General features: G+C 32.9%; 1 protein-coding gene across 1 annotated transcript; it reads left to right on the top strand.

Annotated features, from left to right (window-relative positions):
• The first annotated feature begins 5,500 nt into the window (after nucleotides 1-5,500).
• On the top strand, nucleotides 5,501-13,782 carry LOC114309862 (uncharacterized). The gene is made up of 4 exons (XM_082912388.1): nucleotides 5,501-5,941; nucleotides 9,041-9,316; nucleotides 9,576-9,713; nucleotides 11,965-13,782. The coding sequence occupies exons 1-4, from the start codon at nucleotides 5,606-5,608 to the stop codon at nucleotides 13,504-13,506; spliced, it is 2,292 nt and encodes a 763-aa protein (XP_082768514.1). The 5' UTR covers nucleotides 5,501-5,605; the 3' UTR covers nucleotides 13,507-13,782.
• Nucleotides 13,783-15,912: the final 2,130 nt, after the last annotated feature.

Raw genomic sequence — 15,912 nt, 5'->3', positions numbered from 1 at the left:
GAATGAGTTAAGCACCCCGAAGGCTACTCAGTCAAAAAGCATTTTTTTGGCTTAATTTAAACTACAAAAAGTGATTTTAAGTTTTACTAAACACACCAAAACAGCTTAAGATAATTTAAAAGCTGAGTTAAGCAGCTTTTAAGCTTTACCAAAGAGCCTCCATAGTTACGTGATCTTCTTAAACCACATGATGATATTTTACTTTAAGGGAAGTTGATATTTTGATCAAAGTTTTCCTAAGTTGTGTTTGTTTTGATTAGAAGATTTGATAAGAGAAATGGAAATGAAAAAGGAAATAGAAAGAAAAAAAAAAAGAAAAGGAATTTATATAATTATAATTCTAAGTTATGTTTGGTTGAATTGAAAATTAGAAGGGGAAGTCTATGTAAACCCAAAAGACAAAAAATAGAATTGCATTTTTTTCTTATGTTCTTTTTCATTGTGTTTTCCATTATAACTAAATAAAAGTAAGATTGCATTTTTTATTTTTTCCTATTTCTCTCATTAAATCCTTCAATCAAGTACAATCAAAAAGTTGTTTAATCTATATAGTGATTTGCTTTTAATAAATTCGTAGTTTTATTGAATTAAATGAGTTTGAACGGTTTAAAAGTCCAAATTAAAGAGAATGTGGTATTTGGTAAAAGACTATCTTGGATATAAAATTAAAAAAAAAAAATCACTATAACAAGTTAATTATTATTTTTTATTTTTTAACAATTTATTTTATAAAAAATAAAAAAATCAATTAAAATAATTAGTTTTCAAAATATAATCAACCGAAAAAAGCTTAGCAATTACAATAAGAGCGGTTTATTGGTATTATTGAATTTAATTGTATTATTGTTTGGAATGACCTAAATAAGTGTACTTTTTATCTTTTTATGAAAAGATGTGCAGAAAAGTAGAGAGATGATGTGATGAAAAAAAGATAAAAAGATAGATTATTTGAAGTATGTCAAACTTGGCCTAAATGTCTGAGCTTGTTTTAATTTCGGGGAATTTTACTATGCGCATCTCTATGGTATGTACATTTAAATTATATCATTTTATTTTTTAGTTATGGTTAATTTTTTTATTTAATTATAATTTTATTTTAGTTATGACTTATGAGATTTTTAATTATGCTTCATGTATTATTTAATTATTACTAATTTTTTATTTTTAATTATAACTAAAGAAAATATAAAATCGTATTATTTTATCTTTTAATTATAAAATTCAGTACATAGTGTCTTTCTTAAGTTCGATTGAGAAGTGGATTGGTTTTTTAGTTATTTTAGCCTGTGGTTAAAAAGTCTCATTTATAAAGAGTTTTTTAGTTTTTTCTTAAACTTTTTGTGAGAGAAATAATGTAATGATTATGAATTGAATGTGATATTTTGTCTTATAAAAAACTTATTTTATCTTTTTGTAAGTAAAATAGCCTCAAACCTAACCCAATTTTTCTTCCCAAACGAAGGCTTAATTTCATTGAGGGTGTTTGGCAGGTTTTTGGTTATTTTTTAGTTAAAATTTACAAAAAGACAAAATATATTAAAATAATTAATAAAATAAAATTTCACATCAAATTCATAATCATTTTACTTTTTCTCTCATAAATATCATATTCAACTATAAAAAAATTCAATCATATTTCCAAATATAAAAATTTTAATCTACTAAAATAATTGAAAACTGAGAAATTGTTTGGAATGATCTAAATAAGTGTACTTTTTGACTTTTTATAAAATATAAGTTGAATTTAAAGTGATATGATAAAGTGATGATATAACTTAAATGGAATAATATTTTTTTAATTTTTTCACTTTTTAAAGAGATGCCAAACAACCTAAAACAACCTATTATGCCAAACCAAAAATGCTTCCTACCCTCCACTGGTGGTCGACTCCCAGTGAGGTGTCACTCCAAAATTGGCCAAAAAAAAAAACTGTTTTTTTTTTTTTTTTTTTGAGTTTTCAGCCAGTGGAAGTGCGCCACGTCACTGGAGCGCGACCCCCGCTGAGAATATGCAGCGGGACTGTATGCCAAACAACCTAAAACAACCTATTAAAATAACCAACCTATTATGCCAAACAACTTAAAACAACCTATTAAAATAACAAACCTAAAACAACCTATTATGCCAAACAACCTAAAACAACCTATTAAAATAACAACTTGACACCCACGTTCTACCGAACTCGCAGCATTAGGCGGATCACAGCTGGACTGAAGAAGCCTTGCGTCAGAATAGTAGTATTGCTCTGCCGCCAGTCCACTCATCAGCACCAGTCCACATTAATCACCCAATGGCAGTAGCAGGGGAGAAATTATTGATTGCCCCATGGCAAATTTTGGCATGTCTAACTTAAGTATTATTGATTAAAATAATGAATTCTAATATTTATTTATCTCTTTTAAAGAGATAATTAGATATTTATTCAAGTATGAATACTCTTAAAATAATAAATAAATTCTTAATAATAGGGTTGTTTGGCAACTTTGAAAAAATAATTAAAAAATAAACAAAATAAAAATTATATACAAAATTTTTTATGTTTATTGTATATTTTTTTGTAAAAAATTGTAAACTAAAATTAAAATTTTTCACATTATATTTTAACAGAAAAAATTATTAAAAAAACTACTTTCCAAATGATCACACACCCTAAAAAATATTACTTAATGAACAAAAAATTTATTACAAATTTTACATAATACTTACATTAATTTAGGGTTGGTTTGGCAAGGGCTCATTGGACTTTTTTGGCTCAATGAGCCATAAAAGACAGAATAGGCTCATGAGTCACAACAGACAAAACATCCCATCCAACCTCATAATCATTACACTATTCTCTCACAAAAAAATCAAAAAAGCCAAAAAGTCAAAAGCCCTTCCCAAACTAAGCTTTTGAGCTCAGGCTCATATAGTCAAAAAACTCAAAAAGTCAAAAAGTCAATCCACTTCCCAAACGGAGACTCACTGTATAAAATCCACACTCAAGTCAATATGTATAGAACTTTTGGAATTTTTTTGGAGTTTCTGGCATTTGTGTCAAAAATAAATAAATAATAAAACTACATTTTGGTGTTAGAAATACCAAAAAATTACATTTGAATTTTTTTTTTTTTTTTAAAAGAAAGAAAGAAAGAAAGAACGAAAGGTGCAACTCATTTTTTTTTAACCCCCACTTCTTTGAATTTTTTCTTACCAAAATTGCTCCTCATATATTTTGTTCTTTAGATCCCACTATAATCCCAACTATATCTCATTTCTTTCACACTCGCACTTTTGATAGTTTTTTTTTTTTTTTTTTGTCTTTTCACATCCAACAACCCTCTAATGCCCTTTCTTGCTAGTGGTGGTTGAGATAGAGCGGGAGTAGGTGCTACTAGCAACATTTCTTGAAAAATAATTGTAAGTAGATTGAATATGTGTAATTTAGAACGATACTACCTATCTTCCTCTTGAATTTACTAATGTATCATTTCCTCTTTCATTTTATCATTATCCTTTACAACTACAATGACCAGCCACAAAAAACAATCTCTTCTCGTCTTTCCCACTACCACTGCCAACCTTCTCTATCATCTCCAACCCTTCATTCGCCATGGTTACTATTATTATCATCATTTCCACTACCTCTATCGCTTTTCAACCACTTTTAGCCCTTGATCTCTTTCTATCCAACAATCATTTTCACACAAAAATTAACCATCACAAACGTTACAAACTTTATCAACCCTTCCTCATCATGACCCAAAATCCTAACACATAGGTAACATTTGCCCCGAGTATAAGTCACATCTATACAGAAAACAATGAGGATTGGAAATTTTAGAGTTTGACAAGAACTAATTGTGGACAAATATGCTAGGCGAAATAATAACAAAAGAGACCAACAATATGAAATTTTCAAATAATTTGAGTTTGATAAATTTATTTCAAAATCACATAATTTTGACAAAAAAAAAAAAAAAAAGGCATAATATACTCTCAACTAAACCATTTCAAAAGTTATTTTAGACTTTATTTGGAAAATTAGATTTATTGTAATTTTTTTTTATAAATTATCACATCACAATCTCTATTTTTTATACATATTTTCATAAAAAATTAATTAAAAATTTTTCAACTGAACCTTATTCGCATACTTGAAAAATGTTTGAACAAAATATATTTATTATTTAGTTATTTCAATTTAATATATATATATGGGTAAATTACACTGACACTCTTGAGATGTGGTCAAATTACATTTCACCTTTGATATTTTGGAAATTATATTTTCATCTCTGTAATTAATAATCTCATTTCACAAATCTCTCTATTTATATAGAAAGCAACAACTCTTACTAAAAAAATAAAGAAAATATATTGAAAGGAAAAGTAAAGTTAAAGAAAAAAAAATGTAAAAAAAGAAAAGAAAACAGAGAGTATATGAATTTAATATTTTTTTTATTTAAATAATTATAATAACAAAAAAATTAATGTAATTATCTAAACGTCAAAAATAATATGTATTAAATTTAAATCTCGAAAATATAAGGTTTCGTTTGACAAATGATTATTTTAACTTAAAAATCAAAAAATTATTAAAAAAAATTAAAAAATCAACAATTTATATTAAAAAATTTAAGATTTCATTTTCACTTTTCCTTTTATTTATTATTTTGTAAAAAATTAAAAATTCATCTTAAAAATTTTAATCTTTTTCAATTAATATTTTAACTAAAAAATTAAAAAATTATTAAAATAATCGATTCCAAACAAGTCCTACGTATATGTATTTTTACACAACTTGGAAAATAGGACTCCACAAACAAACTCAACCATAACTCTGGGACTCAAAAGTAAAAGTCAGATCCATCTCTGACATCGCAGTTAAAATACTCCTTAACCGTGGTTAAAGACTAAACCACATCGCCATAAATGCCCCCCTCACTGCTTCCCTCTCCTTTGTCTTTGCCGCTCACTTCTTTCACGTTTCTCTCCCCTATCTCCCCTTCCCCCTCCCTCTCGTCTCTCGTGTCTAGAGAGAAAAACTAATCACCTTACTTGGTTTTTAATTTTTTAAAATATTTTTCGGAAATTTTTATTTTCTTATTTTTTATATTTTTATTAAATTTTTTTAATATTTTAAATAATTTTTTTTATTTTTAAACACACCTAACATAAATATATTTAAAAAATAAAAAATTATAAAAAAAATCTTTTAAAAATTCACTAAATATAAGAAATATAAAAAAATATAAGAATTCAGTACATTTTTTATATTTTTATGTATTTATAAATTTTTTAAAATATTTTTTCATAAATTTTTTACTTTTTAGATACATTTAAGTAAGATGTATCTAAAAAAATAAAAAAAATATTTAAAATTTAAAAAATATTTACTAAAAATAAAAAAATATAAAAATTAAAAAAAACAACTTATTAAAAATTTAAAAACTCAAACCAAAACCAAACCGAGTGAATAAAACTATTCTATTAATATCCAAACCAGCGTGACAAGCATTTAAGAGAGAGATAGTAAAGAGAGGGAGAGAGAGAGACTAGAGTAGTGAGGGCGCTGAACTCTCTACTTGCAAGTTGTAATAACCACCTCTTGTTCCGCCGGAAATGACGGTGTTCGGCCACTCAGGCGGAGGCGGAGGCGGAGGTTTTCTCGCCGGGAAGCAGGTGTTCCCTGTGGACTACGAAGCGGAGGTTTCGCAACGCCTCCTCGAAGCTTCGCACTGCAATGATCTCAAATCGGCGCTCGAATGCATCGCCGATTCGTTCGTCGATGTCAACTTCGTTGGCGTTGTGTGCTTGAAGATTCGAAAAGCGGAAGTGTCGTGTGACGACGAATCGGCGAATGCAGTTCGTGTTGAGTACGAAGAGTTCAGGACTGACGTCACGCCGTTGTTCCTCGCCGTTCATGGCGGGAATGCGATGCTCGTCAGGAAACTACTGGTTAGACTTTCCTGAACTGTATCTATTGGTTCAGTGTGGTTGAATTTGGCTTGTTGCTTGATTTCGTTTCGCTGATTTTGAAGCGTTTTATGTGTTCGTTTGCGAGTTTGTTAATCTACATTTGGTTGATCTGTATTTCAGAATCTCTCTCGTCTCGTTGTTTTATTTGAATTCCGGGTTTTTCGTTTTGTCATCCCTTTCTATTCAAAATTTGAAACCAGGTGCCTTTAGTGACTCTGCCTTTTACATTTTGAATTTTGTACTAATTTTCTGATTATAGTTTCATCGTGTACTTAATTACTATGAATTGCCGGATCAGTATATCTAATTAGGCATATCAATGGGTGTGTTTGGTTTGTGTTTGTATAGTAGTTTTTGAGGTAAAAATTATGAAAATTTGTTTGATTTGTCTTCTTTTTTAAAATGGTTTTGAAAAATTATTTTGGAGAGAGAGTTTAAAAAAAAAGTGATAAAATGGTTTTGAAAAATTATTTTAGAGAGAGAGTTTAAAAAAAAAAGAGATTGATTTGATAGGTACAAGAGAAAGTAATTTTGAAAAGTAGATAATCAAATAAAATTTTGAAATTTTTGTTTAAAAAATTTGTTTGGTTTGATTATTCTTAAAAATTTGTTTGTCGATAATTTTTTTCAAATTTTTTTCTGAAAAACAAACTTTTTTTTTTTTTTTTTTTTTTTTCCTTAAAAGATTTTTGAAGCAAATTTTTTTTCCCTTCCTAAGCCTTTGAACAATTTTTACTTTAGTCAATCTGCCTTTTTTATTTATTTATTTATTTATTTATTTAATATATCTGTTTAATTACTGAAAGTTGCTGGACCACGACATTTTTTTTATCATTAGCATTAGAATGAATTAAATTTTTTTGTAATATAAGCCTGAGAACGAAAGTTTGGCGTTATTTTTTGGGAAATTAGTCTTTATTGTGTTTCTTTTAGTATACATTGACTGCTTTTTTTCACTGCTGCGGTCCCATTGCAGGTTTAATATTTTTTCATTTTCATTGAAAATAAAGGAAATAAATGTTAATAGTGTGTTTGAAATCTAGATTCTATGATGATTCCTGATTTACACGAGTAATGCTAGAGATACAAAAAATTTTACCAAATGAATGACCAAAGGTTTGGTCATTCATTTGGTAGAAAATTTGGGGCCTATAGCATTTTCCGATTTACACCAGCCATTTGAATCTTATTTTATTGGTAGATTGCATTTATTGTAGGGTGGTGGCTATTTGCACTCCACTTCTCACCAAAAGTGCTATCTAAAATAGGGCTGTTTAAATTATGTAAATTTTGCACAAATATAATTTGGCTTTTGCTGTTGTTTACCATTTTTTTAAAGTTTTTAACTACTAAAATTTGTACCTAGCAAAAAATATATATATATATATATATATATTAAAATTTGCTGTGCAGCGGAGGATTTGAAGTACAGCGGGCGTTTATTTTTTGAAAATTAATCTTTATTCCTTTTGTTTCTTAAGGATACATTGACTGCTTTTCCCACTAATGAGGTCCCATTGCATGTTTAATATTGTTTCATTTTTCATTACAAATAAAGGAAATAAATGCTCATCTGTTTTTGAAGAGTGTTGCTATTCTGACTAAAAAATTAGATCCACTTTAGACTCGGTGATATGTCAAGAAAATGATTGGTTGATACTTACAGAATATTTAATTATCAACTAATTATCTTTTTGATATATTACGGGGTCTAGAAAATGGATTTAAAAAGTAGACATATATAATTTTCCTTTTGGAATCTAGATTCTATGACCATTCCTGATGTATAAAATCCACTCAAATCTTATTTATTTTGTTGGTGGGTTGCATTTATTTTAGGGTGGTGTTATTGGCACTCCTCTTCTAACCAACATCCTAGTTTGATTTTATTAACTTTTGCACAAATGTCAAAATTGCCACTTCTTGGAGAAAAAAGAAGCGGAATTGTACAGGTCTGAGGGGGCAAAAATTTGAATTTTGTCTAATAAAGACAAAAGGTGAAGTTGTTTTGGTGAACGGAGTGTGAATAGCACCATCCTTAATTTATTTCATTTTTGTGTCATATATACTGGGAGGAATAAACTCTTTCACCCCAGAAGTAGAGTTTTTCCACTGGAATTTGCTTTGCTTTTGTCTGGTTTTATTCTTCCAGTGCAAATTTAAGTAATGCCCTAATACCAATCCTGTTCAAAGAGCTCCAGCTTCATGGTATTCTTTACATTCAGACAGAAAAATAAAAAATTCTCCCTGCTTCACTGTTTATTTTCTTTTTCTTCTTCAACTGAATGATAATAAGTTACTGTTTGACTAATTTATTTCCAATAAAAAATGTAAAGAGTTAACTTTCTGTGTTCTTTGATTAATGAAATGCAAGTTAAAAAAATTTAAGCAGTTTGATTCTTATCTGGCTTTTTGATGTTGTTTACCATTTCTTTAGTTTCTTTTATATATTCTTTGCTAACCTTTCCACAAATTTGTAAATTTATTGTAAAATTAATTGGTAGCAATAAGATTTTGATCTTATTTTACAATGTAATAAGGAAGCAAGAGTTATTTGTTAGTGAAAAGTGAGCATATATGATTTTTTTTTTTTTAATTTTTTTCTCTCATATTTGTCTTATTTTATTTCACACGGTGTTACTTGGGTATGAATTACAAAGTTTGCAAGGAAAAAATGAAGGAAATATTATCTATAAGATAAGTTTTTTTGTATTGAGTTTGTGTCAGCAAGGCCCATTTTGGGTTGTCTCTAACAGGACTACATAGCAGCACAGATACGTGATACATAATACATTATTCCCCCTTTGCTTCATATTAATGACCTTCCATGGGTTGATACATTCTCCATTATCTGTCACAACAGTTATGTTCCCTGTTTTTGTTTGTTTGTGGCCATTATTACTTGTCCTCAATGAAGAATCCAAGGCGCTTACTATGCTGCTGGTTTTGTTGTCTTCTTAACTGATCCGTGTTAAGATTTTGAGCAATTCAAAGAATGAAAGACTAATATGTCTTCTTGTGGAGTCTTTTCATTACTTTTGCAATGTACTGAGGGTTGCCATTTTAAAAAAATGATAGAGTATTGGAGCAGACGTAAACCAGAAGCTCTTCAGGGGCTTCGCAACAACAGCGGCAGTGAGGGAGGGCCATCTTGAGATTTTGGAGATCTTAGTAAAAGCTGGTGCTTCACAGCCTGCTTGCGAAGAGGCGTTGTTAGAAGCAAGTTGTCATGGGCGTGCAAGGCTTGCGGAGCTGCTCATGGGATCGGATCTGATTCGGCCCCATGTCGCGGTGCATGCTCTTGTCACTGCATGCTGCAGAGGGTTCAAGGATGTGGTGGATGCTCTCATTAAGGTAATCTTATTCACGGACTTAAAATAGGCTATTGAGCAGCAGTTTTACTATTACATACTGAAGGCATTATAGAAAACAAACTTGAACTCTGAAAATACTTTCACTATCCAATCACGACAATTATTTATGTGAAACTAAAACATCATATTCAATAATAGGGGATTACCGAGGAACTAGTCAATTGGCCGAATATCTTTGTGCTTTATATCATGCTAATTTGAAATATCATTTTGAAATAATAGCCCTTTCCTATTGACAGTGTGGAGTCGATGCAAATGCAAGTGATCGGGTCTTGCTTCAATCATATAGGCCTTCTCTACACACAAATGTTGACTGTAATGCACTCGTTGCTGCCGTTGTGTCTAGGCAGATCTCTGTCGTCCGTCTGTTGCTTCACGTAAGGTTCTAATCTTGATTTTGATAATCAGTAGAATGACTCGTGCATTTTAGATGTATCCTAAAGTAAATTTGCCTTTTTTTCATCTTATAATAATTGAAGCAAAATTAATTATTTATACAATTTTACCAGAAGAGGTGAAAAATAATGAAAAGCCTTACAATGACGAACATTTTGCATCTATTTTTGGTACACATTAACTCCAAATCATGGAAAATTATTTATTGGGAGAAATGGCATTGTTTCAAGCTAATCTTACATCACTTGTGTCATGTGATGTGAAATTGGTCCGTGCCAATTCTACACACAAATAATTGTTCTCATATCGCAGTCATCACATGTAAATGGGTCCCCTTCTTGGTGTTTCAACTATGAAACAGCTGGACTTTCTCTTGATGACAATTCCATGGTGCTATGATTATATATGTTCGGCACAAAAATCTCAACAGAAACTTACCTCATCTCCATCTCCTTGGTAGACCAAGTACGAATCAAGATTCTTTATGAAGAAATTTATAAAGTTGAATTGTAAAGTAAATTTTATATTGGTTCACCTAGATAGAATAGCAATGTGTACTATAAATCATATTGATTAAAAGAATCCCAAATTGAAAAGGGATATTACATTTTTTTTGATCGGCAAAGTAAAAATTTCATTAACAATATGAAATTAAAGGTACAGGAAGATAGCATGCATCGAGAGAGATTCGGAAAGTACAAATTACCCCTACTACTGCTACTTGCATCCATACAACCAATCCCTCGGCCTCATGGTTTTTTTTTTTTTTTTTTATACAAAAAACAAAAAAAGAAAAGTTAAGGACTTAACTAAAAATAAAATACAAGAAACCCCACAAAATCTGCCCACAAAAAACCAAGCCAAATCAAAACCCAACACCAAACACCAAAGCTTTCCCGCCCACTTGCTATTTTTCAAACTAAAGCTTTCCACCCGTGCTGCCTCAACTCCCAACGCCTACCTACTACACACCCACGCCTGACAACACCCAGCACCCACCTGTGCTACACGCCCAAACCTGTGCTTTCCACTTGTTTACACCTACCGAGAATATTCACCGGCCGGAAAGCTCCATAGCCAACAACTCCATGGCTGAAAAACTCCCTTACCTGACATCTCCAAGCTGTTAAACTCCCAATGCCCAGTCAAAACCCACATGCTGCTACACTCCCAAAGCCTAGCCACGTCCTTACCTATGCAAACCTGCTGCAATCACTCCCAAAGCCCAACCACGACTTCACCCAGCCTAGCCCAGCCACGACATCTCCAAGCAAAACCTGCTACAACCTAAGCTGCTGAACCGACCGAGCACTCAAAGCATCTGAACACACCCACACACTCCTATGGTCGAAACACTCTCCACTTCTCGACACCTATGGTCGAAACAACCCAAACACCAAAAACACACCGCACAACTGGACGACGTTCACCCCTCAAACTCCCATACGCATAGAAGCGCTCGAATGAAATCTTCCACAGACACAACTGGACGACATACACCTCCATAGATCTGAGCTGAGAACACCCCTCAAACTTCCATTTGCAAAGAAGCGCCAGAGTGAACAACCTAACCAGATCTGGATCGTCCTCTTTGCCGACCCAGTGAACAACCAAAACGTTCACCAAAACACCCCAAAGACCAAGCCAAATCTACGGCAGCCCGCACATCACCAGTGGGAAAATAATGGGGGAATCAAGTTTATTAAAACGGAAAACTAACAGCCAAACACAATAAAAGAGCTGGGCCAGCCGACCTCCATAGCCAAAGGTGGTGGCCGGCCGGCCCCAAAGTGAGGCCTGGGAAGGAGGTTTTTAGAGAGAGAGAGGTTTTTGGAGAGAGGTTTTCGTTGTCTGCCACGAAAAAAGGGATATTACATGTCAGTGGTCTTTTCGAAAAGTACTTAATATTTATGGAAAAGTTGATAGTTTAATGTTTTAATATGTATAAAGTTTTTCATTAATATGTAAATATTTTTTCAAAACTCGGTTTGATTTGATATTTTTTCAATTAATACCCCCTTACCCTTGCACTTTGATTGCGTAGTATAAAAATCATCTCATATAAAAACATGGATGCACTTACTTTACAGTTAATTCTACAAAAGTTCAGAAGATTTAGAAAGTGACAACATTTAAAATCCTTCTTATTTTATATATAAAATAAAAGAATGTTCTTTTCTTCCCTCCTATGACTAACCTCTCTTCACTCCTCTCCCATAATGGTAAACAAAGGCTAGTGCCAGAACAGACATCAAAGTTCAACTGGGGGCATGGTCATGGGATACAGTTTCAGGCGAAGAGTTTCGAGTGGGTGCAGGACTAGCAGAGCCCTACCCCATCACCTGGTGCGCTGTGGAGTATTTTGAGCACACTGGTACTATCCTGCGCATGCTCCTCCAACAAGTCTCATCCGATGCCACTCACCTTGGAAGAAACCTCCTCCACCATGCCATTCTCTGCGGCAATGCTGGAGCTGTCAACGTGCTTTTGAATTGCGGTGCAAATGTAGAATCTCTTGTTAAAACAACCCAGAAAACCGAGTTCCATCCAATACACATGGCTGCCCGTCTTGGATACTCAACTGTGCTCCAGTGCCTAATTGACTATGGCTGTGATATGAACTCGAGGACAGATACAGGTGAGAGTGCTCTGATGATCTCTGCAAAACATAAGAGGGATGAATGTATCAAAGTATTGGCCATAGCTGGTGCTGATTTTGGTTTGGTGAATATAGCAGGTCAGTCTGTGTATTCAATCGCAGGGTCGAACCAATGGCCTCTTTGTTTTCAACAAGCCGTGCTAGATGTAATTAGGGCTGGAAAGGTTCCGAAATCAAGTAACGTGTCAATTTTTTCACCTTTAATGTTTGTAGCTCGATTGGGTGATATTCAAGCCTTGGAAGCCCTAATTGGGCGATCAGAAATCGATCTTGATTATCAGGATGATAGGGGTTTCTCTGCAGTCATGGTTACCGCTATGGAAGGTCATGTTGAAGCTTTCCGGTTGCTTGTCTATGCTGGGGCTGATGTTGAGCTGTGCAACAAATCTGGTGAGACTGCTATTACCTTATCCGAATTCAACCAAAATCGCGATCTATTTGAGAAAGTAATGCTCGAATTCGCTCTTGAAAAGGGTAACCGCAATGGCGGAGGTTTTTACGCCCTACATTGTGCAGCCCGCCGTGGAGACTTAGACGCAGTGAGATTATTGATGCATAAGGGTTATGATGTAAATGTCCCTGATGGGGATGGCTACACGCCACTCATGTTGGCAGCAAGGGAAGGCCATGGAAGCACTTGTCGGCTCTTGATTAAATCAGGAGCACGATGTGACTTGAAGAATGTTAAGGGCGAAACTGCAGTCTCACTTGCAAGGAACAATGGCAGTCATGGTGCAGTACCGGTGATACTCGATGAGCTTGCTCGGAAACTGGTGTTGAGTGGCGCTATCGTGATGAAGCATACAAAAGGGGGAAAAGGAGTTCCGCATAGTAAAGTTCTTAAAATGATGGAGGCTACCGGGGTATTGAGGTGGGGGAATTCAAGCCGGAGGAACGTGATATGCCGAGAGATTGAGGTGGGACCGAGCTTGAATTTTAAGAGGCTGAGGCTGAGGCAGAGGAAGGGGGATGCGGATGAAGCTGGAGTGTTTCGGGTGGTGACTACGAAGAACAAGGAAGTGCATTTTGTGTGCGAGGGTGGGTTTGAGACGGCGGAGATGTGGGTGAGGGGGATACAGCTTGTGACAAGGGAAGCTGTTTCTGGTAAGAAGTAGAGGGAAGGGAAGCATAATGGAGAGAGGGTATGTATGACTAGGAATCTAGTATATTTATCCCCCCAAAAACAGGAGACTAGGAATCGAGCTTGCATAGATGTTTGGGGAAGTACTTTTTTGTCTCCAAGTGCTTGGAACTATTTCCTGTTTTCACTGTACAAGTTTTGACAACCCTAGTTGTAAATGTATATGTATTTTGGAAGTGAAAGCATCATGCCTTGTTTGGATTATAAATTTAAGTAGCCATTTGTGAAAGAGAAAATGAAAAAAATATTTACATCAAATTAGTTAAATTTTTATTTTTCTATTTTAGTCAATCACTTTTTCAAGTAAATCCTTTAACAAGCTCTCTATTTATTTGTTTATTCTTGCTTTATATTATTATTATTTTAGTTGCAGATTAATATTGAAGAGAGGGATTGTAGCATCCTTATCCAATATTTTATAATAATGATAGAATAGTACTGTTTTCTTTTCTTTTCTTTTTTTTCTTTTTTTCTTTTTTTTTTGAGTAAAGAATGATACTTTTACCAATGTTCACCATTTCATGCATTATAAATATATTAATTTAATACGTTTCATTAGTTATGTTTTATAATAAATTTATAACCGTGTCATATATCACCGAAATAGTTTATCGTTACTTTCTACGCATACTATTATTGTAGAGACCTTAATTTTTTTGTCATTACACTTGAAATTATGAGCCTTAGGTTAATAGCATTTTAGTCCTAGTTCCGTAAAAGTCTGCATAAGGGCCTAAGTAAATAATAACTTCTCCGTGTGTTACCATAATTAAATCATAGAACGTCACTTTATGATTGGAACTATCCTAAAATTTGGTTTTATTTATTTTGCCTCATAATTTCTAAATTAATTCAAGCATTTTATTTTATTTCTATTTTTTTTTTTTTGTTGTTCTTTCATTTATTATTTATTTGAATGGAATACTATTGTTTATTTGGATATATACATAGTTTAAATATATACATACATATATATATATATATATAAAATATGTTGGTGGAAAAGTGATTGGATAACAACAAACAAAAATAAAATAAAATAAAAAAAACTATCTAGATATTTAGTTATCTTAGCCATTAAGCTACCTTATATTATATAAATTGAGGGCTTGTCCAAATCCACTCCTACGTTTTTCTAAAGCCCAAGGAGAGGGTGAGAGAGGGAGAGTTGGCTCAAGGGAAAGGAGGCAGAGAAGTAAGAAGAAGAAGAAAAAAAAGGGAAAGAGAAGGAATTCTTGAAGGTAAGAACATACATCTTCCTCATTTTCTCCAATCCTTTCATCATCTCATTCTATGGTCTAGTATGCCTCTTGTGTTACAAATTGATGGTAAATAGGGTGTTTTTGGTGTGTGAAGGCGTAGGTATGAAATAGTATCATTGTCTTGCAAACTTGTGAAATTAGGCACTGCTGCAACTTCTCTAATTTAAAATAAATATCAAATCTATCTAATTCTCAAATCTGAATTTATTGTAGAATATTTTATGTGTTTAGAGCTTGTGAAAATTTTATTAGCTCCTAATTGTGTGTTTTTAGGGCTTGGATAATTTGTTGAAAAATCAGGTCCTGAACCTCTAAAAAACAGTCCACTTTTAGCAATTTTATAAAATTCTAGAAAAATCATCTCGTGTTGGTTCTTCTGTCAAAATTTAGAACTCTGAGTCCTCTTTCCAACAGATTTTATTTGAGTGAAAACCATCGGGTAGATTGAGAGAAACCCTTGTTTCCCCAAAGGGTGACAAATCTGGACAGATTTTCAAATATAGTTTGTAGATGAATTTGTGGAGGGGCTGTGCAACTTCTGAAAATTGGAACTGAAACTAGACAGATTGAATATTGTTTCTGTGCAATTTCAGCCCCTAATTTGTCCTAGAAGTATTTTTAACAAAGCGTTCTTGTTAGCCCTGCAGAACCGAACAGTGCTGGAAATTGTGTTATATTATGTTATTTTTCTCTAAATGTTTCAAAGCCTTTTTAATGTTATTTTCTTGCCTTACTATACTTATGTATGATGACCATGCACTATATTTCCTCTAGTATGTTTTTCCCATACTCGTTTAAATGATCGAATTATCAAATATGACTAACTTACTTAGCAAAAGATCTAATAAACGGGAAATGATAAGGGGTTGGCAATGGGTGACGTTTATCTTAGTGTTTTAGAACAATTTTATACATATGCATGACATGAATTAGGATGGGATTAATACCAAATGAGTTAAGTCTTGCATAAGCAGTTTAGGCGAGCCCCTAGGTTGACCCGGATGTATTCAGACTCTATGCGGTGGTTTCAGGGTGTAAGCGAGCCCTAAGCACGAATTGGTATGGTATGTGCAGGGTGTAAGCGAGCCCGAGGCACGATTTGGGTGTAAGCGAGCCCA

Source organism: Camellia sinensis, unplaced genomic scaffold (assembly GCF_055761805.1).
Source record: "Camellia sinensis isolate YWXY unplaced genomic scaffold, ASM5576180v1 Unanchor3, whole genome shotgun sequence".
Classification (NCBI taxonomy): Eukaryota; Viridiplantae; Streptophyta; class Magnoliopsida; order Ericales; family Theaceae; genus Camellia; species Camellia sinensis.
This window is presented reverse-complemented; position numbering and strand designations above follow the sequence as displayed.

Coding starts and splice junctions, on each gene's coding strand:
- LOC114309862 (XM_082912388.1), top strand. CDS start 5,606: ATGACGGTGTTCGGCCACTCAGGCGGAGGCGGAGGCGGAGGTTTTCTC. Junction 5,942..9,040: donor TGCTCGTCAGGAAACTACTG/GTTAGACTTTCC, acceptor AAAAAATGATAG/AGTATTGGAGCAGACGTAAA. Junction 9,714..11,964: donor TCGTCCGTCTGTTGCTTCAC/GTAAGGTTCTAA, acceptor TGGTAAACAAAG/GCTAGTGCCAGAACAGACAT.